General features: G+C 53.1%; 1 protein-coding gene across 1 annotated transcript in view; it reads left to right on the top strand.

The window, feature by feature from the left end:
• Positions 1 to 9,841: 9,841 nt before the first annotated feature.
• The window catches only part of TRPM8 (transient receptor potential cation channel subfamily M member 8), a 58,762-nt gene continuing 44,319 nt past the window's right edge, over positions 9,842 to 24,284 (top strand). Inside the window, exons 1-7 of the mRNA XM_054570518.1 lie at positions 9,842 to 9,958; positions 12,595 to 12,668; positions 17,983 to 18,139; positions 19,052 to 19,229; positions 19,562 to 19,734; positions 22,039 to 22,213; positions 23,513 to 23,580. Of these exons, the coding sequence (XP_054426493.1) occupies positions 9,842 to 9,958; positions 12,595 to 12,668; positions 17,983 to 18,139; positions 19,052 to 19,229; positions 19,562 to 19,734; positions 22,039 to 22,213; positions 23,513 to 23,580 (942 nt within the window). The remainder of the gene's footprint in view (positions 9,959 to 12,594; positions 12,669 to 17,982; positions 18,140 to 19,051; positions 19,230 to 19,561; positions 19,735 to 22,038; positions 22,214 to 23,512; positions 23,581 to 24,284) is intronic.

Genomic DNA, 24,284 nt, shown 5'->3' with positions numbered 1-24,284 from the left:
CGCGTTTTGCAGGTAGGCTTGCCTCGCTCCCATTCGCTCGCTGAGTTGCTCCCGTGTGCCATGGCCCAATGCTTTGTCCTTTTCCAGCGGCTGAAGTTTTCTCTGCTCCTCCTCTTCAGAGAACCTCAGGAGGAAGGTGGGGCTGAGGGAGCTCCAGCTATAAAAGCCTCTGTCCCCTGCAAGACGCAGGATCCTTGCAGGGAAAGCAAACCCTGCCGAGGACCCTCCACTCCTACGTGACCCTCTTCCGCTCTCATCTCTGCCGTAAGTGCTGTGCTTGCTGTGGCTTGTGGAGCTGATGCGCGGTGAGTGTCTCTCTCAAGGGCGTCCTTTAGTTTTTCTAGGAAGGTGTGAAACTAAAGGAAGATGAGGTTTGGAATTTCCCAAAGAGCTGTGGGGAGAAGCAAATGCTAGTTCACAGATATCTCGAGCGCTCACCCGGATTTACTTAGAAATGGAGAGATCTTTGTTAGATTTTTACAGCCCTTTCTCCCCTCCTCTCCGATGGATGAAGTCACAAATTTCCTCAAAGGAGCGTTTCTAGAAAATTCATGTCTGAAGGCTGCTGCCGACTACCAACTCAATTTTATGTTCTGAAAACTATTGGGAACATAACAAAGAAGGTTTTCCTTACACCAAGACTATGTTGAAATATAAATTAATATAAAAAGGATGTATTCAAATAGTATTTGATAATAAAAGGGGGGAAGTATATTTGACTTATCTTTACATACTGAGTTTTTTTCATTTCTTCAGCTTCTGAAATGCACAAGCTTATCACTTGTATTATTTAGATGTGAGAGACACTGAGGAGTTGGATGAATAGTTAAAGGTTTTACTTGTATTTAATTTTGAATCCATTATGACCAGTGCTGACTTTTGGTGAGGATTCTTAAGCTAAAAGTAAGAAAATGGTTATTTTTTGATTCTATTATTTATGTGCTGATTCAAATATACTTACCAACATAGAAGTTTGAGCTCACCAATGTCGAGAGTGTAAAGAACTTTCTTTTAAAGTTGTGACTTTGGATTTATACCTCTTGAACATTTGGCACAGTTATCATCCATTATTATTGCCTTTTGTCTTGCCTGAGAATCGATGTTATCCACGGCATCTGTGAGGAGAGTGGGGTCCCCCCGCCTTTCCCCTGTTCTAGGGGAGTCTCAGAAAATAGCACCTTTATGCCTCATCTGTTGTTGGTCCCACCTCTTGTCTCTCCCGTACACTCTTTGGGGCAGGTGACATTGGGATCCGTGACTTCAGATGACTCTGTTGGCTTTCACCACTTTCTCTGTTTTTACCCACCTATTCAAACTTTGAGAATGTGGCAACTAGAATGTGGCAACAGCTGTGGCGGTGGGCGAGGTGCAGAGGGCAGGTGCACATCAGCCCTCGCGGGTCATCGCCACTGCTGAGCTGCGCGCGGCGCTTGCCAACGGGGCGTTGGAAAGGTCCCTCCAGGCAGCGTCATTTATATTTGAAGCTTCTACCAGTGTCACACTCGGCATTGCAATGAATAATTGATGGGAGATGAGAGAGGAGCGGCTGGGGCTGGGCGGGGCCTTTCAGCACTTCCTCCCCAGAGCACCGAGACCTGGCCCTCTCCTCCAGGGTTGCACAGGAGGACCCCTTCCTCACCCTCTCCTTTATGTCCTGTAAAGAGGCAGGACTATACATCCTGCTTGAAAATGGCATCGTCCTGGGACTGGTGTGGCCGTGGCGATCGGCAGCTGCGATGCAGTTCTAAAAACGTGCCAGGCGCCCTTCTTGTATTAAGACGGTCACATGGCAGGTCGATTTTGTCCTTCGGTCAGTGGTGGGCTCCAAGGATGCAAGAGCATTCCGTTGTGAATGGGCGACCTCTGGATTATTTAAAATTGTTCGTGAAAATCAATACTAAAAATAACATTAGGCCAATCTCTCCCTCAACCAACAGAACGAGGTTTCTAACCATTTGTTTGCATTTTGATAGTGTATTCACACAGCGAAATGACTGTGGATCCCCTCACACAGAGGTATTTGGATTAAAATAGCACAAAGCCGCCGACTGTGAGCACTCTGCTCTCAGGCGAGCCAGTTTGGGCTTGAAGTCTATTATCTTCTACTTATCAGCTGTGTGACTTGAGGAAGTTACTAGACCTCTCTGTGCCCGGGTTTCCTCACTTCTTTAAGTGGGAAAATAATAATTCCTACAACTCCAGGAGGACTGAGAGCTGACAATGTAAGTGCGCACACGTAGCTGCTGTTTATTCCTGGTGTTAGGACGCTGTTCCCGGCCTGGCGAGGTGTGTGTTTTGTGGGCTAGCAGGCCACACTGCCTTGTTCACGGAGTCAGGCTGTGATCACAGAAGAATATGAAGCCAGATGGACACAGGCAGCCTCTTAAGTGTCAGTCAATCCCGTACTTGTGCTTTAAAAAGATTCAATTCCAAGTTCTGAAAAAATCGGCCCTCTGAGATGAAGGAGGCATTGGTGTCACTTGCAGCAACTGCAAGCGACCAGCAGCACCAGTGTCCTTGGAACTGTCAGAGGTGCCGAGTCAGGGGCCCGTGCCAGGGCTGCCGGCCACCGTGGCGGGCCGTCCAGCTGAGGTGTAACGAAGCCTCTGGTGACCCCGCGGGTCCCGGGAGCACGTGCTTGTCTGGAGACAGGGGTGGGGGATTGGGGGGTGGGGGGAGGCCGCCCGCCATGAGCTTGGAACTGCTGTCCTCGGCGCGCACGGCAGTCGGCGCCTCCTGGCCTGTGTCTTGTGAGACCCCGAGAAGCGTGAACGGCGTTTCTTCCTGAGGTAACCTCTGCGGTGGGGGCTAGCATTCCGCTAACTTCCTCAGACCCATCTGCGCTCTGTGAGAGGAAGGACCACACGTAAAGATAATTACGATGCTGCGGAAACTATGAAGGCAAAGAGTTTATGCAGTTAAGTCCTCAATCTGGCCCGACTTTCGGGCATCTGCACGGGTGGGGAGGGGGGCGTCACATGGGGCTGGGTAGAATTGTGGCTATTTCCACTGCATTTTATGTTGGTGACGGACCTTCACCTTGCATTCGGAAGTCTGAGGGACAGGCCACAGTCTGGCGCTGCAGGTGTTCAGGGTCACGTCAATGATGGTGCCCGGCGCGTGGCCCAGCGCGGTCTTCTTTTTGGAGCAGTTTTAGTTTTCCCTTTTCACTTACTGTTTTGAAATAATGACGGATTCACTGGGAGCTGCAAGGGCAGCACTGAGAGGCCCCGCCCCCTCAGCCAGGCCGCCCCAACAGCGGCTTCACCTGCGACCGCCGCGTGACATCAAAGCCCGAGTGACGCCCGCAGGCTGGACTCAGAGGTCACCCGGTTCACGTGTCCCTGTGTGTGTCATCGTTTCATGCAATTTTAGCACGAGGAGATTTGCGTAAAAACCGCCACAATCAGAGGGTGGAATCGTTGCATTGCTAGAACGGTCGCGGTGCTGCCCTTCTATTTTCACAGCCCCGGGGGGCTCTCCACACGCCGGGCTCTGTGTCCCTCCCCTGGGCTTGCTTTTACTTTAGGGATGCTGTGGGGCTAGCAGTTTCAGCCCTTTGCTTTGGCCCCTAGCAAGACCAGACGCGATTTCAGGCAACCACCCTCCAGAAGCGGCTTTTCAGGTGCCGGCAAGCCGCCCTCCCACCCCACCCCGGCTTCTCCAGATTCTCCCTCCTTTTACCCTCTCCCCACGCCTATCTTTGACTCCTTTGTTTCCATTCAGCAATATTTTAGGAAGTGTCTTCAAATCTTTCTATGCGAAGGTGAAATATAAAAATTTAAACTTAAAAAAAAAGAAAATGTTCAGCCATGTCCCCCCGTCCCCCTGTCCCTCGCCAACGTCCTGAGCTCTTTCCGCTGCACTCACGGGGAACTGGCTGAGGACTCACTTTCCGCATCATGACCTCCTCCCTCCAAACAGACAACTGTTGCCCCGTCCTCCCGCCTAGAGCTCTGGAGGAGGGGAGCTGGCGGCCAGCCCGACCTCCCCCTCTTCAGCCGTGTATTTTTCTGCTACGTTGCTGGTGCGGTTTTATGTTTATTCTTCTCCTTCAGTAGTTTCACCAGGACACCTCTAAGCCCGGCTGCCCCGCTGCCCCGAGGAGCCCCGGCCTCCGGGGTGCAGGTGGCAGTGGGTGGGCTGCGCCCGGGACCTGCCGGGCCCGTGCTGGCCTTGCTCAGCGCGCTGCCTGCATGAGGGTCCGCTGCGCAGGGCCCCCTGGCTGGTGTCCCCTGCTCGTCCTCTGGGTTCATGTGGGTCACACGATGACGCCAATCTTCGCCACCTCTGAGTACGGGGCCAGTCCCATGCAGAAATAAGGACAGGAACCAGCGCTGGAAGGCACTTCGTGATGGGCCATGAGACGTCCTTTCTGAGCGTCCTTGCTCTTTCTGTCTTTGTCCCGACCGCCTTCCTCACCCTCTGGGGACTGGGGGAGGGTGGCACATACTCTGGGTGCTGGGCATGCCCAGGGGACGCGGTTGTCAGAAAACAATAAGGCGACACTCTTTCTGAGCTGAAAGACAAGACCAGAAACCTCGGCCACACTTGAATTTGTGTGTAAAAAGAGCATGTGATCAATGCGAAGATGTTAGACCAGTATCTCGTCAGAGTCAATAAAATAGAAGCATTTAAGAATAAGGGGGGAGAGCGTAGAAATATTGGACAAGAAGGATAAAGATGAGGTGGTCCCTAGGGTCTCTCTTTACAAAATCAAAAATCTCCTAAGAATAAAACTGTTTGCCTGGTGTTAGGGGAAAACAGTGTCGGACAACTTATCTGTGTGTGAACGCAATAAAAAGATCACACAGATCACAGGCTCCTAACACGCCTGTTGTATGTGGCTCCACTTCGGTCACCCCCAGGGACTTCCTCCTGATGCCCACAGGCGAGTCCAAGGCGGACAGGTGAGCAAGGACTCACACCGGCCTTGACACCAGGGATTCGTGGACGGAGAAGTGTAAAGGAGTGTTGAAAATATAGAGATAAAAATTAGTCTCCAAGGTGGAAAGACTGACTCTAAAAAGAACAGGCTAATAGCAGCCAGCTGGGTCTGAATCCCAGGGCAGATGGAGTTGGGTGCTCAGAGCGCCACCTGCAGGCAGCCAGCGCGGCGGTAGACGTGGCTCACATTGACTCAGTGGCGGGCGGGGGGCAGTTAGAACGGGGGCTCGTTGTGGGTTCTGCGGCCTTTTCCTAAAGCAACTCTGATTTCTCCCTGAACGTTTTTTGATAAATCAGACACCTTAGGAGCCCAGCTTTGGTTTTCCCATGGACGGGATCCAACTGAAGCAAGAGTTTTATGGCTGGTTGTATTCGAAGATACTCAGGGCCAAAGACGCAAGAGAATTGGAAAGAAACGTGAATTGAGGGTGTGATACGATGTTGGAGTTTTCCTGACACATTGGCCAGCCCCCCCGCTTTTGAGAGGCAGAACCTCGTGGGTGGAGCTTGTGAGTCACATGAAATCATCCTAGTCAACTATCCCAGGACCCCCGGGGCACCCCGAGGCCACTTCTGCTGTCAGGGGATGTCCCCTCGGTGGGGTCAGCCGCATCGAGCACATTTCACTTCCCCTTTTCCTGAGGGTCCCATTAATTTAGGGAAACGCACTCTGATTTAAAGAGAAAGCGAGAGGGTGGTCCCGGACGTGAACGTCACACTGTCTGGCTGTGTCCCCCACTACTGTGCCAGTGGGTGGAAGGTCGCCGGCCCTTGTACGTGAAGGCAAACACCGCAGATCTGATCCACGCAAAGCAGCGCTGCTGAGAGGCGGTTCTGGTGGGGTTTCCGGACATACACACTACATCACACAGCGTCCGGCAGATGTAACGCCTGCTTGAGTGTGGTTGGCGGGGTAGTAATACAGGTTTAAGAACGTACAGCTTTAACTTGAACATTTCACCTAAAATGTCACAGGGTGTGCATGAGTGTGATATAATGTCACAGAATGGCACGCTTGCAATTTTGTAATAAAGAGGGGTGTCATTGGCACCAGACTCTGCATATTGTGGTTCTAGGCTGTTGGGTAGAGTGTGAGAGTTACGAGATCACGTTTTCCAAGTTGTGCGTGAAGCTCCAAACCCTAACTGTTGGGGTTACGTGAATTAATTCATCACTTTTAACTCCTGGAGCTTGGCAAACTGTCTATAATCTTGTTTTTCCCCATGTGGCTCTCATTTATTCCCAGGGACTGAAGCTTTGGACATGCGCAGCGGCCTGTGCAGTTAGGTGCCTGGGAGACGTGTAACAAGTGGACTGGGCCCCATGGCAAATGTTCTGGGCTGCTCTTCCATAGCAGAGCCCTTGCTTCAGAGGGAACCTTCTAGAACTTCCTGTTGGTGTGGGGAGGGGTCCCTGATCCCCTCACAGCAGGGAGGCCCTAGGGACCCCCTTTTAGGTCACCCGTTTAGAACTGGCTGTTGAGAGAAGCCCCCAAACCCTCACTGTGTCCCCAGGAAGCCTCTGCTCTGGGACAACCTGCCATTTCTTCTCTGGAGTAAGTCACAGTCCAGGGAAGACCAGACGCTGGGGCGGGACAGGAAATCAATGTCACATCCAGGACAGGTTTCTGAGAATGTGATGCGAGAGAAAAAAAACAAACCAAGGTTTCCATCAGTATTTGTTATCTTATCATCGACTATCTTCTCCTCTTCTCTCTCGCTTATCCCGTGTATCCCGCCGCCCGACGGCGTCCTGCCGCGCAGTGACCCCGGTGTTCTCTCCCCTGAGCTCTGTCTCTCCCTCCCCACCAGTCCCCCAGCCCCAGGTGTCAGCACGGCTCCACCTCCGTGGGGTGAACCGCCGGCCTCTGGGCCTCTCCTCTCCTCCGTTTGCGACCGTGGAGGGCACGGTCTCACCTCCCACGCACTGAAACTGGCCATTCTCGCCTTGCCCAGGCTCTAGACGCTTTTCTTGTTGTTAAATGTATTTTTCAGATTACATAAGCAATACCATATAAAAAGGAAAGGAATAAAAACGGAATCACTCCTAGCGGCCCCGCCCCCCACATACATGTACAGCAGTGCCTAGCATTCGGGGGTGTTCACGCCCGTGGGCCACATGCACGGTGTACACAGTGAGCTTGCATTCCCCGCGGCCATGGCGGCCGGTCCTGAAGGTGCCTCGCCTGTCGGCAGCTGAGCCCCCTTTCTAAGGAAGCGAGAGGGCCAAGGCCTCACTCAAGGTCGCTGAACTCAGGCTCCCTGCCTCTCAAGGCAGAGCTCTTGGCCCCCAGCTTTTCTTGCCTCCTGCTTCCCGCCCCGCCCCCATTCACAAGGAATCATAATAGCCCTTTTCTGTCCTTGAAACACACCCCCTTCCTGGCACCGTGCTCTTCCTTCTTCTGGGTGCCGTGTCCTCCTCTTGGTGGCCGTTTAGGGTCTTCCCAATTGTCCCGGCTATAAATAGCCCAGCAGTGAACATCTTTTGAGAGCCTATTGTATGTGTTTCTAATTATTTCTTCTGTCTGGATTCTCCGAAGCCAATTTGTGGGGTCAACAACGATAATATTTCACTGTCTTGCTGCGCGGTCGGTCGCCGCCTTGCTTTGCGGGGAGTGGGACGGTTTCACGCCCGCCAAACCCTCCGAGAGCCCCCATCTCGTGCACGCTGTCGCCTGACATCCCTCCTCCTGGTGCTTCGTTGTCCTGGCACTGTTACGGCTTTGGTTCCAAGGGAGCCTTCGCTTGCGTTGGTGTTTGTTGGAGTTTGCGTTTCCTCGTTTGGTGGATTTTACCCCTTTGCCCATTTTTCTCCTGGGTTTTGTACGGTTCGACCTAGCGCTGCGATTTTATCACTTCTCCTTGGCGAGGGACGCTGCCGGGTGTCCCTTTCGCGTCCTGCTCTCCCTCCTGGCTGTCATCCTGCTCCTCCAGTTCACACCCCCTTCCCGAGGTCCCCAGGGTCCCCTGGGGACCCTCTCCTCCTTCTCCAGGTCCCCTACTCCCGGCTTCCCTGACCTTCCCCTCCATTCTTAGTCCCACGCCCTTCCTTCGAGTGACCCAGCCTCTTTCCCACGGAAACCTTCGCTCCTGCGTGTGTTTAGCTGATTGATAACAGCCGCCTGGAACACCCGTTGTGTAAGACACTGTAAACAGTGCCTACACTCTGGTCGGCTTGGACACCGACGGGCCCCCAGCGAGAAGCTGACACCTACCAAAGGCTTTTGCAACGTCAGGACGGTGCGGCTTTTGCCTCCTCTTACCCGTGTCTCGCTTGATTGGAATGTGATCAAAAAGCAAAACTGTGCTTTTTCCGTTGCAACGAACTAAGCGGTGCCTTCCTTGCGAGGCAAATGAAATCATTTCCTGCCGGCGGCGCCCTACTTAGAGGCAATTTGCCGTACGGGGACCCTGGTGAAGACCCTGCAGCGTTGGTTTGTGGTTTTACAATAATGTATGTAAAGCACCAATTAATACTCTGAGGCTCTCTTCTAAATGCCTGGGGAGAGAAGTAAAGGAAGCACTCATTGTTTTAAACAGCCTGGACCCGCCTTTCTGAGCGAGCTCTGAAGAAGATTCCAGCTCTGCGGGCGGGAGGGTCAGAGGCGGCCTGGGTCAGAGGCGATCTGGATGGAGGAGCGGGCCCACAGGGCTCTCCATGCCGGGGGTGTGGACGGCGACGTGGAGGTGGCCCGCTAATGGAAGGAGGACTTGGGGGCATGGGTGTGGGGCTGTTTCTTATTTATTTAAATGGTTTACTCAGTACATCTTTGTGTGGGTCCACTGTGGGCGCTGTGCCAGGCTTTGGGAACACAGCGCAGGACGAGAGAGATCTGGTCCCTGGCCAGCAGGCTGATGGGCCACAGGGCTCATGCCACCAGGCAGGACCGTCAGGGCAGGGCAGAGAGCGGGGGTCGCCGGGCACCTCCCTGGGGGAATGATTTGTGAGGAGACGAGCAAGAGATGACCAGGACGAGAGGGTCTGGGAAGAGGGTGCCGGAAGGAGGGTGGGACCACAGACGGGGAGGCGAGGCCCACAGGAGGAGCTGGCGCATGGGAGGGGGAGCCAGCGGCCCAGGGTGGGGGACGACTGTGGGCCCCGGAGAGGGTTTCACAGATGCCTGGGGAGCTGGGTGCCAGGAGATGGTGTATACAGGAAGGGTGATGGCTTTGCTCTAGGAACAGCGTGGTTGCTGTATCTGTGGACAGCACAGGGACGTGGTGGGTTTTGTCTGGGGTCTGGGGTATGGCCTTTGGGAGACGGGACAGAGGGCTCCCGCCGCATGGGCGCGGTCTGAGCGGGAGAAGAGTGGGAAGGCAGCCAGGACCTGTCTCTACAGCAGCTGAGACTTCTGTACCGCCCCAGTGGACAGCCTGCCCCAGCCTGGGGGACACTGCCAATGTCCCCATAGGCCATCTGGGTCTCAGGGGGACCAGCAGGTGCACGTCAGCCCCCGGGTTCGGCCACCACCGCCGCCAAGGCCCTTCTTCGCCTTCAGCTGCCAGGGTCAAGGCCACATTCCCCTCCCCCGCCCCATAGGCTCACCCTCCGGCTGATACAGGCTGCCGGTTACCATTTGTGCTTAGGCCGCAGGGTAGGGCAGTCTGCGATGCGCATCCCACCGCGGGAGGGGCACCCAGGAGGGCCTGGCCCTCGCTGGAGGGACCAGAGACACATTGAGGGATGAAGGGCGAAGGGCCGAGACTCAAGCTGGGCCTCTGGGGATGAAGGGGAGGGAAGCAAGGGAAGGGGAAGGGGGGCGCAGCAGAGCGAAGCGCGGGGTGGGGGGGGCGGAGGGTGAGGGACAAGGCTTTGTAGTAGAGCTTTCGGTGAAGCCCCTGTCCTGCCCGGAGCCCAGCTGAGCCCCTCCTGCCCCCGTTCTCCACAGGACAACATGTCCTTCAAGGGCGCCAGGCTCAGCATGTGGAACAGACGGAACGGCATGCTGGACAGCACGCGGACCCTGTACTCCAGCGTGTCCCGGAGCACGGACGTGTCCTACAGCGAAAGCGTGAGTCCGGGGCCGCCCAGCCCACGCCACCTGTACACCGGAAGGCATCCCTTCGGCAGCTGGGGTTCTCTGGGGATGCCCCCACCCCCAGCCCCAATACACCTTCTTTAAAAAGATGGCAAGGCAACACATAGTATTTTGTCCAGTGGGTTATTTTTGTCGAAGGTAGAAGCATTTTTTTTGCGTGTGTTGTTTCCAAGCCATTCTTTTTTGGAGGCTGTTAGTGCAACCCGAGTAAGCTGTTAAATAGCGTGCCTCTGCCTCCTGACTGACCTTTACGGAAATGTAAACACTGGGCTTGCGATAATCAGTTCAGTATTCAGTGCTCGGCGGTCTTGCTGGCAGACCTGTCCGCTCACCGCACAGACGATCCTTGGCTGTAAGTCCTTGTCTTCAGCTCTAAGGCTGGGTCTCAGTTTGTTCTTGCCACTGCCTCTCACCTGCGCTGAGCCGGTAGCCACGCTGTCCTCAGGATGCGGCGGTGCGCCTGTCCTTCCTGGACGATGAGCGGGGCCTGGGTAGGGTGCCCGCCGAAGTGCGGGGCACTCGGTCTTTCCGCCTGGCTGGTGGTCATGTGCCTGGCTGCGTGACACATCTGTGACCTGCAGGGGACTCCGTGCCCCCTTGCTCCCACCCTGGGTCTTCAAGGAGGCACTGGCTGTCAGGGCCCCTGCGCTTATCCACTCGTGACGCCTTGGCCCTGGCCCTGTGGGAAGTGCGCAGGGGTCAAGGGGCGTGGCGGCCTCTGCAGGGCCCGCCCCCTCGGACCTTCCGGACAGCACGCTGGCTCAGGCGGCAGTGCCTTGAGGAGACGGGCCAGGCTGGGTCTCTGTCTTGCGGGCTCCTGTGGGCTCCCACCGCGTTTCAGAGAGGACTTCCCGCCCCCCCCAACCCCACACCCCTGCCGGTTGTCCCCTCAGAGATGTGGGTGCCTGTGGGCAGGCCTTCTGAGGCCGCCCCAGGACGTCTCAGTTCTGGAGGACCCCGCGTGGCCCCTGAGAACACTCGGCTCTGTGAAGTGCATGCTCAGAGGACATTTTCAGCGACAGGGCCACTTTCGTCACCAGCCCTCCTCCACAGTGATGGGAGGGGCAATTACCAGTTCAACGCCCCGCCTCCGTGTGTGCGCGCACGCGTGTGCACGTTCGGGTTTCTAGGTTTGCTCTTGGGAGCAAGGCTCTCTGGACATTCTTGAGTGTGTGGCTTCTGGTGCTTCTGGAGCTCCTTTGGGTTGAGGCCGGGCAGGGGAAGTGAACACCTCTCTCCCAGGGGGTGGGTTTAACGCACAGGATTTATGGGAAAACTTTTGTCCCAAAGGTATCCCTGCAGGAGGCCTGAGGAGGCACACTCTCTGATGTCTTGGGGTGTGCGCGGCAGTGGTGGCCAAGCGGGGAGATTAATGGATGCATGGGCCTTTGTTCCAGGAGAGGGAGCGCCCCACTCCCATTTTCGGGGCGCGCGTCTGGTGATGGCCTCCGTTTTGGGGGGTGAGGAGTCGGGGCTGACTGGTGCCCGCAGGCTGACGGCGAGGACGAGCCTGTGTGCGGCTGCCCAGCGGGAGGGGGCTTTGGGCTTCCAGCCCCGCCTCCCCAGGGCCTGCCAGCCTGGAACCGGCCCTCCCACGGCCGGGCATTCTGGGCTTGCAGGTCGTTCTCAGGACAGCTGTCCCTCCCTCTCGTGAGGGACCCTTCCCAGGGATGTGACTGTACAGGCAGCGGTGGACCGTGTTCCGGGGTGGTCCTACCAGCTTGCTCACCCACCCTGTGGGCACCAGGCCCCCTGCCTTGCCTTCCACCCACGTTGTCACTTGCTCGTCAGTCCTCCCGACCCGGTGGGTGTCCGGGGCTCTCACCGTGGCTTCGTTTCAGATCTGCCTCAACTCTGATGGGGCTGAGTTCCTCCCCACACATTGATGGGGCGTTCGTGTGTCTTCTTTACTCACCGCCTGCTCAAGGCTTTACCATTTTCCCACTAGGTTGTCTGCATTAGTCTTAGTGACTTATATAGTTTTTATGCATTCTGTTTACCAATCCTATGATCAATATATTTTGCAGAATCTTCTCCCACTTTGAGGAGTGTAGGTATTTTTGAAGTATTTTTCATCTGTTTCTAGAGAGTTGCTTCTGCCAATTAAAGGGAAGTTTTTGGCTTATAAAGTCTTCTGGTTGCTTGTCAGAATGAGGCCCCGGACACAGTGTACCACCCTATACCCTGGGGGACAAGCAGAGCTGTGGACAGAGGTTTTGGTATCTGTCTTCTTCTGAAAAGCAAGCACAAGAGGAATGGAATCGGAAACAATGCGTTATTTATGCTAAACTATCAACAAAAGCTTAAATTCCCCTGGTAGCTTTAGAGATGGAAAAACATAATTTATATGTGTATAATGACATTTATTACAGATAACTCCAAGTAACTTTTAGAAAATTTTGCATTGAGTTATAAAAATGTAAACAAATGCCTCTCTGTAAAAACCGTGTGTGCTCTAAGAGCATGAATGGATGCCGGAGACTCTGAATATGCAGTAAATTCTTAAAACCTTCGAAGTAGGCTCAGGTCATATTTAGTATTCCTTAGTCACAGCACGGGTGTGGGGAGAATAAATTAGTAATGTGTTGTCCAATGTTCTTTTTCCAAAGGACTTGGTGAATTTTATTCAAGCAAATTTTAAGAAACGGGAATGTGTCTTCTTTACCAAAGATTCTAAAGCCACGTAAGCAACTATTTTCCCTCCATTTTTGCTTCTCTGTTTGAGTATAAACTATTAACAATCATTTCAACAAACAAACACATGCTCCCTAGTTCATTATTAAAGTAGTTTCCATCTTGCAACTCTGAGAAATGGTGCGTGAACAGGAAGAATTCGGCAAGAAGCTTGACGTTGGTCCCTAGAGCGAAATCATTTTCTTTCCTATTTTTACCTTTGGCAACTGTTGGGAAAGGCTCCAAGGGAGGCTGTCGCCCCTTCAGCATCCCCACAAACGCACGATCCCACCCGAGCAGCCGTGGCTATGCATGTTGCTGTTTTATGGTGGTTGGCCGGCGACGTTGCGCTTGTGCATGCGCGCCATCTGCTGGGCTTCCTGTCAGGCTGTTGACCCTGGGCCTTCCCATCCTATCGGGTGTTTCCGATTGTGAGCCTCCTGTGTTCTGGGACACCGCGGCCGGGCCACGAGAGCCGTGGGAGTGGCCCTGGCAGCGCCGCCCCAGGGGGGCCCTCTGTGGGTGTCACCTGGTGAGCCGGTGAGCCAGTGAGCGAACGAACTGACGGCTGGTCGGTCCCACGGAAGATGCCCCTGGGTCCTAAGGAACAGTTTAGTCCCACCTCCCTCTCCTCCTGTTCCTCTCTGCCTTCTCTCTTCTTCCCGCCGCTGACAGTAGGAAGAGTCTAGCTGTTAACGGGTGGGCGAGTTGCTGCTGCAGATTATGATGACAGCGCTGACCTCTGTGAGCAGATGTAGGACCAGAACGAGGCGTAAGAACGAGCAAGGGCAGGGGCATTAGAACCAGCCCAAGGCCAGCCTTGGCCCGGCTGCCTGCGCCCTGCACCACCCTGAGCCCGTCCTCTTTTCTGAACCAATTATCCGAGAATGTTAGCTCCTTGTGGGTGTGGTTCGGATTCAATGGGGTAACACAGAAATACCGACGGTAGTGCCCCAGAGCATAAAAGATGCTTAATAACCGTGTGTCCTCACTTCATGTGAATCAGAAAACTAGCATGATTAAAATGAAGACTTTTGTCATCGGTAGGAAGTTACTCATCGTGAGTCATGTGACAGAGCATAAACTCCCCGAGTGTTTCTTTGGGAGATTTTGCGGTTAATCCATTTGTTTAACTGGAACAAAATACAATTTGGGTACCTTCATTCATTCAGAAAACGCTGGGCATCTACCATGTCCCAGGGACTTTACGTGCTTGATTGCTGATTCTACAACTCCCCCTGCAAGGTAGCTGCTAATGTCATTTGGACAGACCAGGTGCCCGAGGTCCAGCGGGGCTCAGTATGTTACCCAAGGTCACACGGCCCGTGGGAGACAGACGAGGGACCGGACCTGTGTTTTCTGATGTCTAGGTCGTGCATTCTTGTGCCCCCAGCCCCTGCCCTTTGCACTGCTTCGGGCAGACTGTGTTCGCCTTAGTTGCCGATATCCCACTAACTCGCTTAGGGGGAAGAGGGTGGGAACAGGCCTCTTGGCTAGAGAACACAGCTAGGTCCAGGCTCAAGGCCACCAAGACCCTGTCTCTTTCTACCTGTCGTTTCTGCTATTCTCTGGGCAGGCAGGCTCTTCACAGTGGTAGCAGAATGGTCATCACATCTTTGGTTTCTGTGTCCCCAACTTACCACGGGAAGAAGAGGGCCTTGTCCCCAGCGATTCCACCAACAGGCCTGAGCTGCTGTTCATGGCTCTCATTGGCCAGGTTTGGGCCATGTGTCCATTTCTATGCGGATTCCTGGCTGAGGGATGGGTAACGCTGATTGGCCAGGCTTGGGTATCGTGTCCCCACGGACCCAGTGTGGAGAGGGATGATTCCTCGAAGGAAAATCTGGGGGCTACTGCTAGCAGGAGAGGCAGTGGATGTGAGAGATGGAAACCTCGAGCCGGCCACCTCATCGCGGTTGATGACGGCTCAAGTCTGGCCTCACAGGAAGGGAGACGGGGTGAGCAGTCCCCGCGAAGACAACACAAGCAGAGGACAGGGACATCTCAGAGTCTTCTGGATCCCATCGCAGAAGGGACACAAGGTTGGAGACCAATGTCAAGCTCTATGCTCTTTGAACTTCCCATATTTGTAATTTTTATCTCTCCATAGGTGGTGGGAATACTCTGTTAATCTAAATGACCCATCAGACAGGGGAATCCAGACTATTAACTGCGAAACTCTGGTTCCTCGCCTGCTCGCCACGCTCGCCAGCGCGGGCTGTCCAAGACTCCCCAGGAGTCCCTGGGGTCTCCTCGTGCACTGAGCCCAGCCGCTCATGTCTCTCTACTCTAGCCCTTGGTAGATGCCTGTTTGTGGAGAGCGATGCCCGCCCCTTGCCCCTGCTGCTGGTGCCCCCGAGACATTGCTGCCCAGCCCTGGGCCCGCCTCCTGGGACTGTAGCCCCTGACCTGGGCTTGTTCTCTGCCCTGCTGTGGCCTTGCTGGGCTCCAGGTAGAAATCGGAACAGTGCTTTCCCCACAGGGGCTCTGTGCAATGGGACTTTCAGCCATGACAGAAATATCCTATAGGTACACTGCCCTTGATGGTACTCACTTGCCACATGCAGCTGTGAGCATTTGAAATGTGGCTAGTACAACTGAGGAATTGAGTTTATTTAATTTTAATTAACTTGAATATAAAATTAAATAGTCATACGTCATGAGTGGCTTCCTTACTGACAGCGTGGCTTTACAGGCTTCAGACTTGATGTGGGAGGCAGAACTATGGTCCTGAGGTTGTCCTCTCCACCCCGTCCTTCTGGCCTGTCACCCCATCCCTCGCCCAGGAGGCATCTGCACTCCCAATGCCTCCCTGGCCTCTGCTCTGTTTGTGATCAGGTGTTGGTCTCCAGCAGGGACCCGCACCAGGGTACCCCTCGCATCAGGGGGAGCTGCTGGTGCAGACTCCTGTCGGGTCCATTTGTTCCTCATTATGGACTGTCTTTGTTGGGTGACCTTGGTAGTCACCCGAGGCCTCGGAAGCTCTCGTTGGCAGCGGAACTCATTTCACGTGACACAAGGGAAGCCAGTTCTTCCAGGTGGTAGACTCTTGGCCACAATTGGACTCCATCTGCAGCAACTAGTTTCTGCTCCTGTTGTATTTTTAGAAGCAGTCACAGAAAATCCTATCACGATTATCATTTTGCAAAATGAAAGCGACATCTACTACCACAGAGTGTTTTTACAAGTAAATCTGCATTTCTGCCGTCTTCCTGATAAGCTCATCCCTGAAGAGGATCTTGAGAATACAGGCCTTCCTCTGGTCTGGGTGGCTACAAACCCACCTCCCAGAAGGCGAAAATACCTGCTCCACAAATGTCACTGAGGATGGGCGAGGATGCAGGCTGTTTACAAGAAGACCAATCAATGTGTTCATCGCTCATTTGTTCCTTCATCTTCCCAAAGGTATTTGCCGAATGCCTTCCCATGCTGGGAACAGCGTGTATAAGATAAACAGAGGCCAGCCGGGAGCGACCCCACAGGCCCCCTCCGTTCCCCTGCTCACTGCGCCTGCGCCGTGCAGAGAATCCTTGCTCCAGGTCACTAGCTATAGCTGTCCAGGCGGTGTGCTGTCCGGGGCTGGGTGGCGCTAGGGGTCAGTGGGGGTTGAATCCTGTGCTGTCCCTGCACCCTGGCCAGGCCCATGTCTGCCAGAGGGGCTGCCTTTCCTAGCAGGTTTGCAGCTAGAGTGACCCCATACTTTACTGGGGGACCTGGGATGCTGAGGAGAGTGATGGGGGCACTGATCCTACTAGGGCTTGGGCGATGGGTCGACCGGGCAGATCAGGACGTGTGCTCACTTACGGGTGGTGGCTCTGTCCGGCCCCATTATTCCGTTGTTGTCTCGGGAAGAGGAGAACTCTGCCCCTCTGGCTGGTGGCAGTGACCAAACATGGCTCTCGCTTTGCTACTCTCCTGCCTCTTGGGGCAGAACTCTGTTCTCCTTGTCCACCGGCCATGGCCCCCTTGAAGTCATAGCACCCTGCGGAATCTTGTCTGAAGACTGATGGAGACGGAACAGGGAGAATCGAGCGGGTGGGAGAGGCAGAACCCGGGAGGCGGGGAGCAGTGCCTCCCGGGGGGGCGCTTTGGCCGCGGTGCCGCTTTTGTTGTCACTGTTCATCTCTTTGCAGACCATAGCCCTCAGGATGCAACACAGCCTGGGGCAGAGGGGCCAGTAGTCATGGATGTGTTCTTAGAATTTTTTTTTTACTACATTTTTGCTTCTTTTCTGTTGCCACTGCCTTGGTTACTCCCTGATTGGCATGTGCGGCACTCCTATAGCCTGAGGTTGCTGGCTAGAGCATGCGCCATGTGCCAGCCCTGGCGGATGCTTTGCTCAGTTCCAGCCCCCTCAGCAAGCCCGACAGGAGAGGATTGCGCTGGGACAAAAGCAGGTGTTAGTTTGTTCCTCGCTGCATGCCACCAGGTGTTGTCCTTAGCTGTCCCCGAGATGGCACCAGCAACTTGAGGGCCGGAATCCCGTCCAGGGAACCCGTGGATACCGCGGAGCTCTGCGTAGGTCAGACTCTGGGCAGATTTTCACTCCACGTTTGCTGAATGATGGCAGTGTGTCGGCAGGAAGGAGGGGAAGAGGCTTTACCACTCGCTGCCTATCTTTTCAAACCCTTCCACTTCCATGTCATGCATATGTATCACTTAACCAACAATTAAATTTAGTTCTGTTGCACTTGTAATGGGAAGAGCTACTGTTCATTCACTGCACAGTTTGACCTCGTCTAGCCCAAATTATTGAAAGTCTCCCGAGCAGCTGATGCCCAGTATGGAAAGGACGGTCCCTCTAAACTCCGGAGCGCTTTGGGCCCCCGCCGGGAGACACTCTCTCTCCCGTGAGTACAGCCCACGGGAAGGAGGGCCCACCTCGCCCCAGGAGAGGTTTGCCGGCTGGGCAAAGTGGCGGGGCTGGCATGTGCCACTGGGGCGCGCCCAGGCCTCCTGAGTGGCACGGCCCCTGCGGGGAGCTGAACGTGTGGCGTCCAGATTGGTCAGGCTTGTTCTCGCCATCACGTCACGGCTCCTCGGGCGCCGGCCAGACTCCACGCGGACAGGGTCTGCTCTCCTTAGGGCGCGGCTCTCAACCCAGAGCCAGCCTTCGGGTGGACCGACAGGCAACAGAGACGAAACCCCGAGATAGTTTCTCAGCAACCGAGATGACGAAAATAGTCTCAATAAAACTCGAGGGTCCACTCTCCCTTGGGGCTACTTGAAGCTAATACTACTGTGTGGTTTGTTTGAAAAACGTGACGAGCTTATTTAAGTAGGTTAATGAACTCCGTCCTCTGCGTCCATGCCATCTTGCTCAGGGAAAACGTGTGCAAGTGTGGCTACGCCCAGAGCCAGCACATCGAGGGCACCCAGATCAACCAGAACGAGAAATGGAATTATAAGAAACATACCAAGGAGTTTCCCACTGATGCCTTCGGAGACATTCAGTTTGAGACTCTGGGCAAGAAAGGGAAGGTAGGCAATACTTCCATTAGCTAATTCTTAGACTAACACCTGGGCTACCTGGAGTTACCTTGAACTGTCTAACCATATGGCGGCGGAAGAGATGGGTGTTCCATCCAAAAACCATGACAACAAAAGATACACCTTGTAAAAGTATAAAAGCTAAGATTTGATTATGTGCACCTGGGAAACTCGGGGCATGACTGGCCCCCTGTCCCCCCGCCCTCCACACCCGCATGAGCTCTTACTGCTGCCAGGGGCCTGGCCAACACTTTCTGATCTGTCCTATTTAGTGTGACATGTGGCATTCTTGTGAATGAATATGTCCCTGAATAAGGTCTACACATACCCACTGCACACCCACGTTGCAGGCTCTTACACGGGATTTCACAGCAATGTGTAATGATGGTTAACGGCGTGTCCTTAAACTCCTGTGCCCTCCATCTCAGGGACAGAACCATTCACAGGCGGCTAGAAGCCAGGGCCCTTACATCCTCACACCCCGGAGCCCTGTTGTGGCAGCTTTGGGAGGCGACCTAGGTCCCTGAACTGCCATCTGTTCCCAGGGTCTCTGCAGGCTTGTTTCTAGTCCCCCGCAGCGCTCCCTCCCTCCGCCCTGTTCCTCCTTCCATAGTCACCTTCACCACTACCAGAGGGTGTCCCAAGGTCCACCGTGTGTCTCTTGTGTCTGCTCCAATGAACACACCTCCCAGCTGCCCCATGCCTTTCGGATAAAGTCCCAAGCTCTCCGGCTGGCTTGGAGGGCCCTTTGGTGGCATCGACACGCCCCCAGTCCACTGCCGTCCTTCCACTGCCCCACGGGGACCCTCCATCCTGGTCTCGTGGGGGCAGGCAAGCTGGCCAAACAGGCCCCATGGTCTGGAGGACACACGCCCACTCTGATGCCTCCCCTCGTCCCCACAGTACATCCGATTGTCTTGCGACACGGACGCCGAAATCCTCTACGAGCTGCTGACCCAGCACTGGCACCTGAAAACGCCCAACCTGGTCATTTCCGTGACTGGCGGCGCCAAGAACTTCGCCGTGAAGCCGCGCATGCGCAAGATCTTCAGCCGCCTGATCTACATTGCGCAGACCAAAGGTGCTCGGTCCCTGCGGAGGCGGGATGTCACCCACCTGCGGGTCCCTCCGTCCCTGTCCCCGCGGGCCGCGCACGGTCTGCGGGGACAGAGCGTGATTCTCTTGAACAGTTCCTGCGCAGAACCCCAATGCTCCAGAACTAGATGGTTCATTCTTAGAAAAAACGAGCGGATTGGGGGCTCTGGCCAGTGGCGGGAGGAGGGCGGGTCACAAATAACTCTTTAAACTCAGCGTTAAGGTAGCTTCATGTTAAAACACCATGTTGCCAACTGCAAGCACCGGACAGGAGCCCTACTCAGAGCCAGCTAAGCCCTTGCTCTCCCCCGGCGACAGGCGCTTGGATCCTCACTGGGGGCACGCATTACGGCCTGATGAAGTTCATCGGGGAGGTGGTGCGAGACAACACCATCAGCAGGAGTTCCGAGGACAACATCGCAGCCATTGGCATCGCGGCCTGGGGCATGGTCTCCAACAGGGACACCCTCATCCGGCACGGCGATGTGGAGGTATGGGCGAGCTGGCAGGGGGTCGCCAGGTCGCCTTGGAGGAAGACCACTGTCGGGGCCGGGGGTGGGGGTGGGGGAGGAGACCACGGTCGGGGCCTCGCGGTGGGGCGGGGCAGTCTACTCACGGGGAAGGCAGATTTTGCAGGGAAGGCCTTGGGGACCTCAGGAATTGAAACAAGGTTGACATAATCAAAGAACTCCGGGAAGGAATTGCCAGTGGGTGTGTTTGGTTCTTTATAATCTGTTCCCAGCAAATCCTGTTAGAGCCACGTTCTTTATTCTTTATATTCACGACCTGAATCCATCACAAGAGGCTCAGGGCCTGGCTACTGTATCTTGTCTCTTGGTCACACTAGGGAACTGAAGTTAACGATACGACCCCTGGTTAACTTGGCATTAAGGGGGCTGCGAGATACCCTGTGCCCCCGGAGTTTCCTGTGAGCACAGACAGTCAGGTAGTCAAATGTGCACATCATGTTTGCAATACAAGGTGGACACACGGGGTTTTGTCTCAAGTGTGGAATCTCAAAAACAGCAGCGAGTTGAGGGCCGCCTTAAGCCACAGGTGTCCCCAGCCCAGGAGCTGTGGGCCGGATGCTCAGAAATCCCAACCCAACCACCCGTCCGGGACTCCCGAGTTCAGGTGGTCCGTGTTCAGAATCTGAGGGATAACTTTGTTTCATTTTTTATTTTTAAAAATTGTTCTGCTTTTGTGTCTGTTGGCGCCTTTGAGGTCACAAAGGGGCAGGGCAGGTGGGGAGGCATTTCCCGAGTGCCTGCCAGGAGGGGCATGGTGGGAGGGTGGGGGTGCGTCTTGGGGACAGGAAGTCTGGGTGGCGGCCACCGCTGCTTTTCCACCTGCATAGTCTTAAGGGCAATTCCTTCTCTGGATTTTTATAATAATAACTTTGTGTTGTTATGGGGTAAATTAATTGAATGGTAGTTTTTATTGTTATTCCTAGGTACTCAGCCAGGGATGGAGAAATGGTTTCACATCGAATGCCAGCTTGGGGCGGGGCGTGGCCTGAGGGAGGATGGGAGGACAGTGGCAGGCTGGGCGGGAAGGAGCATGTCATCTCTTGGCGAAGTCTGATCTGGGCAGGGGAGTCAACTTACCCTTGCGGTGGACGCCTTGCGTATGTTAACTCATAGAATCATGAAACTGCCCTGGAAAGTAGGTGGTTTTACCTCCATTGGAACAATAGTGACAAAAGAATTCCATGTTTCCCTGGTGACTGTGTGTAGGGCCCATTCTCTGTTCACGCGTACACCCTGAAATGCATATATAACGATGAAACGGAGTGTTCCAGTTGCCTGGGAACTAAGAACCAAACAAACAAATTTCTTGTTAAATAACTATTGAGTCAGAAATAAACTTTCAAAAATAAAATTGCAGATCACTTAACATTGAAAATGAAACACAATATATTAAGACCAATAACAGATGGCCAAAGCTGCACTCAGAGGGAAATGCATAGTCATATAATCTTTATTACTAAACAATGAAATAATTCAATAATAATAATAACATCTAACATTTATTTAATAGCACTTATTATGTATTAGGTTTTATTCTAAATATTTTATATATATTAACTTATTCAATCTTCCCAACAGTCCTAGGAGTTACATACTACTCATTATGATGAGGGGACTGAGGCACAGAAAAAGTAAGAAATTTCCTTAACTCATGTAGCTACTAAGGCAGAGGGCCATGGTTCATGGTCTTTTAACCACTACAGTATTCAAATTAATAGTCTTGAAAAATGATAACACCAACAAACTTAAGCAGAGTAGGAGGAAAAAACTAGTATTTAATCAGAAATAAATGATAAAAAATGAGAAAGAATAGAAATAGTTTTTATTCTCTGAAATGATGTTAACAACTTAAGTAATAAATAGAACCAATAAACCAAATATAATAACATATATTGAGAAAAATTGTGTGGTTGCTACATATATGTTTGTGTGTATATATGTGTGCTATTCTTTCCTGAATGGTGTCACTTTCAAAAGCACAGGTGATGGAACAAGAGCTGGGTTGGGAGTCTGATCCTTGCCTGCCATTGGTCACTTATGTGACCGTAAATCAGTGATTCAACCATTTTGAACCCTCATCTCTTTGTACTGAAATGAAGGCCTGTGCTATAGCATCTCTAAGATGTCCTGAACTTAGGAATCCAGGAGGCGGCATCAATGTAGTTGAACGCAACTGGTTAGCCTTCATAGGGACATATGAGAATGTCATCATGCATCATGGCCAACAAATAGAATCTAAAAGACAAGCCTCTGTGTGCTTTTCAGGGCTACTTTTCAGCACAGTACATTATGGACGACTTCAAGAGAGACCCTTTGTACATCCTGGACAACAATCATACCCACCTGCTGCTGGTGGACAACGGCTGCCATGGACACGCTACAGTGGAAGCGAAGCTCCGGAATCAGCTGGAGAAGTACATCTCCGAGCGCACCATTCAAGGTCGGGTCTCAGGGAGAGGGATGCTGGGCACGCATAATAACCAGAGCTGCAGCAGCAGCAGCACCCACAATAGCAGCCCGTTACTGAGTGAAGTGGGGTGAGCCCACCCGGTTAGGTGTCCTATGGCCCAAGGAGAGCTGTTACGTCACTTCTTTCTTCAACATACTAGGAGTGCTTTGCTGGGGTCCCTGGGACAGGTACCCTTTGGCATGCTGGAGTGATGACCAACGCTGCCTTGTCCCACTCCAGTCTGCCAGATAGAAAGCCTGCTGTCTCTTCTTCTGCTAGACAACACTCCAGAACAAATAAAAATCCGTGACGGCAAGTGTGAGCTTACAAAGCAATGCAATTAGCTAGCATAGAAATGACAAAAACCAACCCACTAGTTCAACAGTTGAGTGGCTTACTTCTTTGAATCTTGGCTACTTCTAAGTAACAGAACCACCTAAGGAGGGGAGAATGCACAATTGAATGAAAGCCTGTATTTGCCATGGAAAGTGACCCTCTCTCTTCCTGTTGTTGAGATGTGGCCTATTGTGGAACCAGACTGCCCATGGTGTAGTCACAGACTCCATCACAGGGGCCTGTTGGAGATGTTCTCAACCTCTCACACTTGCATCAGTAGGCATATGCCTGGATTTCGGACCAGGTCCTCAGTAGGGGGCGCATGAGAGGCAACCATGCATTGATGTTTCTCTCCCTCTCTCTCTCCTTTCCTCTCTCTAAAAAGAAATAAATAAAATCTTTTTAAAAAAATCAGTGGGACTGACAGGAAGGGGAGACATTTCTACCTGTGGTACTCTCCGCTGAGTGGATGCAGAGTTATGCAAATTTTTGACCCGCTCAGGAAAGCGTAGGGTTGTGCAAACAAGTGAGTTATTGTGAGGATAAACTCCCACCTGGCCTACTAGATGTTAGCAAAAGTACATTCTTTACCGACTTTGGCATTTCAAATACCAGTAACAAGTTGCAGCATGCCCCGTGTCATGCGGGGGGCGGGGGGGTTGGGGGACAAAGACCCACTGACAGAGAGGCAGGAGTAAACAGTCCCAGCCATGAGACCCGCACATGGGGCTCACAGCATGGAAGCGTCTCGTAGGTGAGTCTTCTTTTCTTTTTAAAAAAGAATCAATGTAGTTTATTTGGTTAAAAATATTTTTATATGTATATCATGGTATTCAAACGTGGGACTGTGACCAAAATGTAGATGGCCACTAAGAATTTATCAAATAGGTTATTCTGCATTTAGTGAGTATTTCTAATGAGCCCAAAATCAGTTTTGCCTTCCATGTCTTACAGATTCCAACTATGGTGGCAAGATCCCCATTGTGTGTTTTGCCCAAGGAGGTGGAAAAGAGACTTTGAAAGTGAGTCTCGGTTTGGTTTTTGAGAAGATTGGTTGACACGCTCACTCATTGAGTTTGTATTTTCAGGGGTGTGGGGCCCACCCAGTCTAACCTGCCTCATTAGTTTTACTCCAGCGAGTAGGCAGCATTTCCCCCACCACATAGTGTTTCCCCAGTGACTGAGGGTGTTTCCCCCGCTAAGATGTAGAAGAGAATCTGAAGCGACATGAAAAGCCAACTCATTGTTGGCTTTGGCCATCAGTCTGCCAAAGACAAGGGCCGACGTTAATTCCTGAGACTTAAAGATCGTAACCAGCACGTATCTGCGTGGAGATGAGCTGCGATTGCAGTGACATGCAGATTGCCCCCAGTCGCTGTCCCCAGACCACCCAGAGCCTGACCACATGAGGGAGTCTGACACCATAGTGATTCCAAGATCTTGGAAAGCTTCTGGGACGATTCTGCACCCGCTCTGTTGGGCAGATGAGCAAAAATTCTGCCTTCCACCCCATCCTTGTAGATTTAGTGTCACTGAGTTTGTCTTGCCACAGCCAGACTTCCATTTGACTTCCCAGAAGGCATCGGTGTGACTGCAGGTTAGTCAGCACTGGAAGGCATGACCATCATTCCCATAAGCTCATCCTTCCGGGGACAGGACATGATAAGACAGTAATTTTAACTCCCTCCCTTAGTTAATTTACATGTTGACTTGCATATCATCCCTT

This window comes from Pteronotus mesoamericanus, unplaced genomic scaffold, assembly GCF_021234165.1.
Source record: "Pteronotus mesoamericanus isolate MK-2021 breed Mesoamerican mustached bat unplaced genomic scaffold, CSHL_Meso_final contig_1018, whole genome shotgun sequence".
NCBI lineage: Eukaryota > Metazoa > Chordata > Mammalia > Chiroptera > Mormoopidae > Pteronotus > Pteronotus mesoamericanus.
This window is presented reverse-complemented; position numbering and strand designations above follow the sequence as displayed.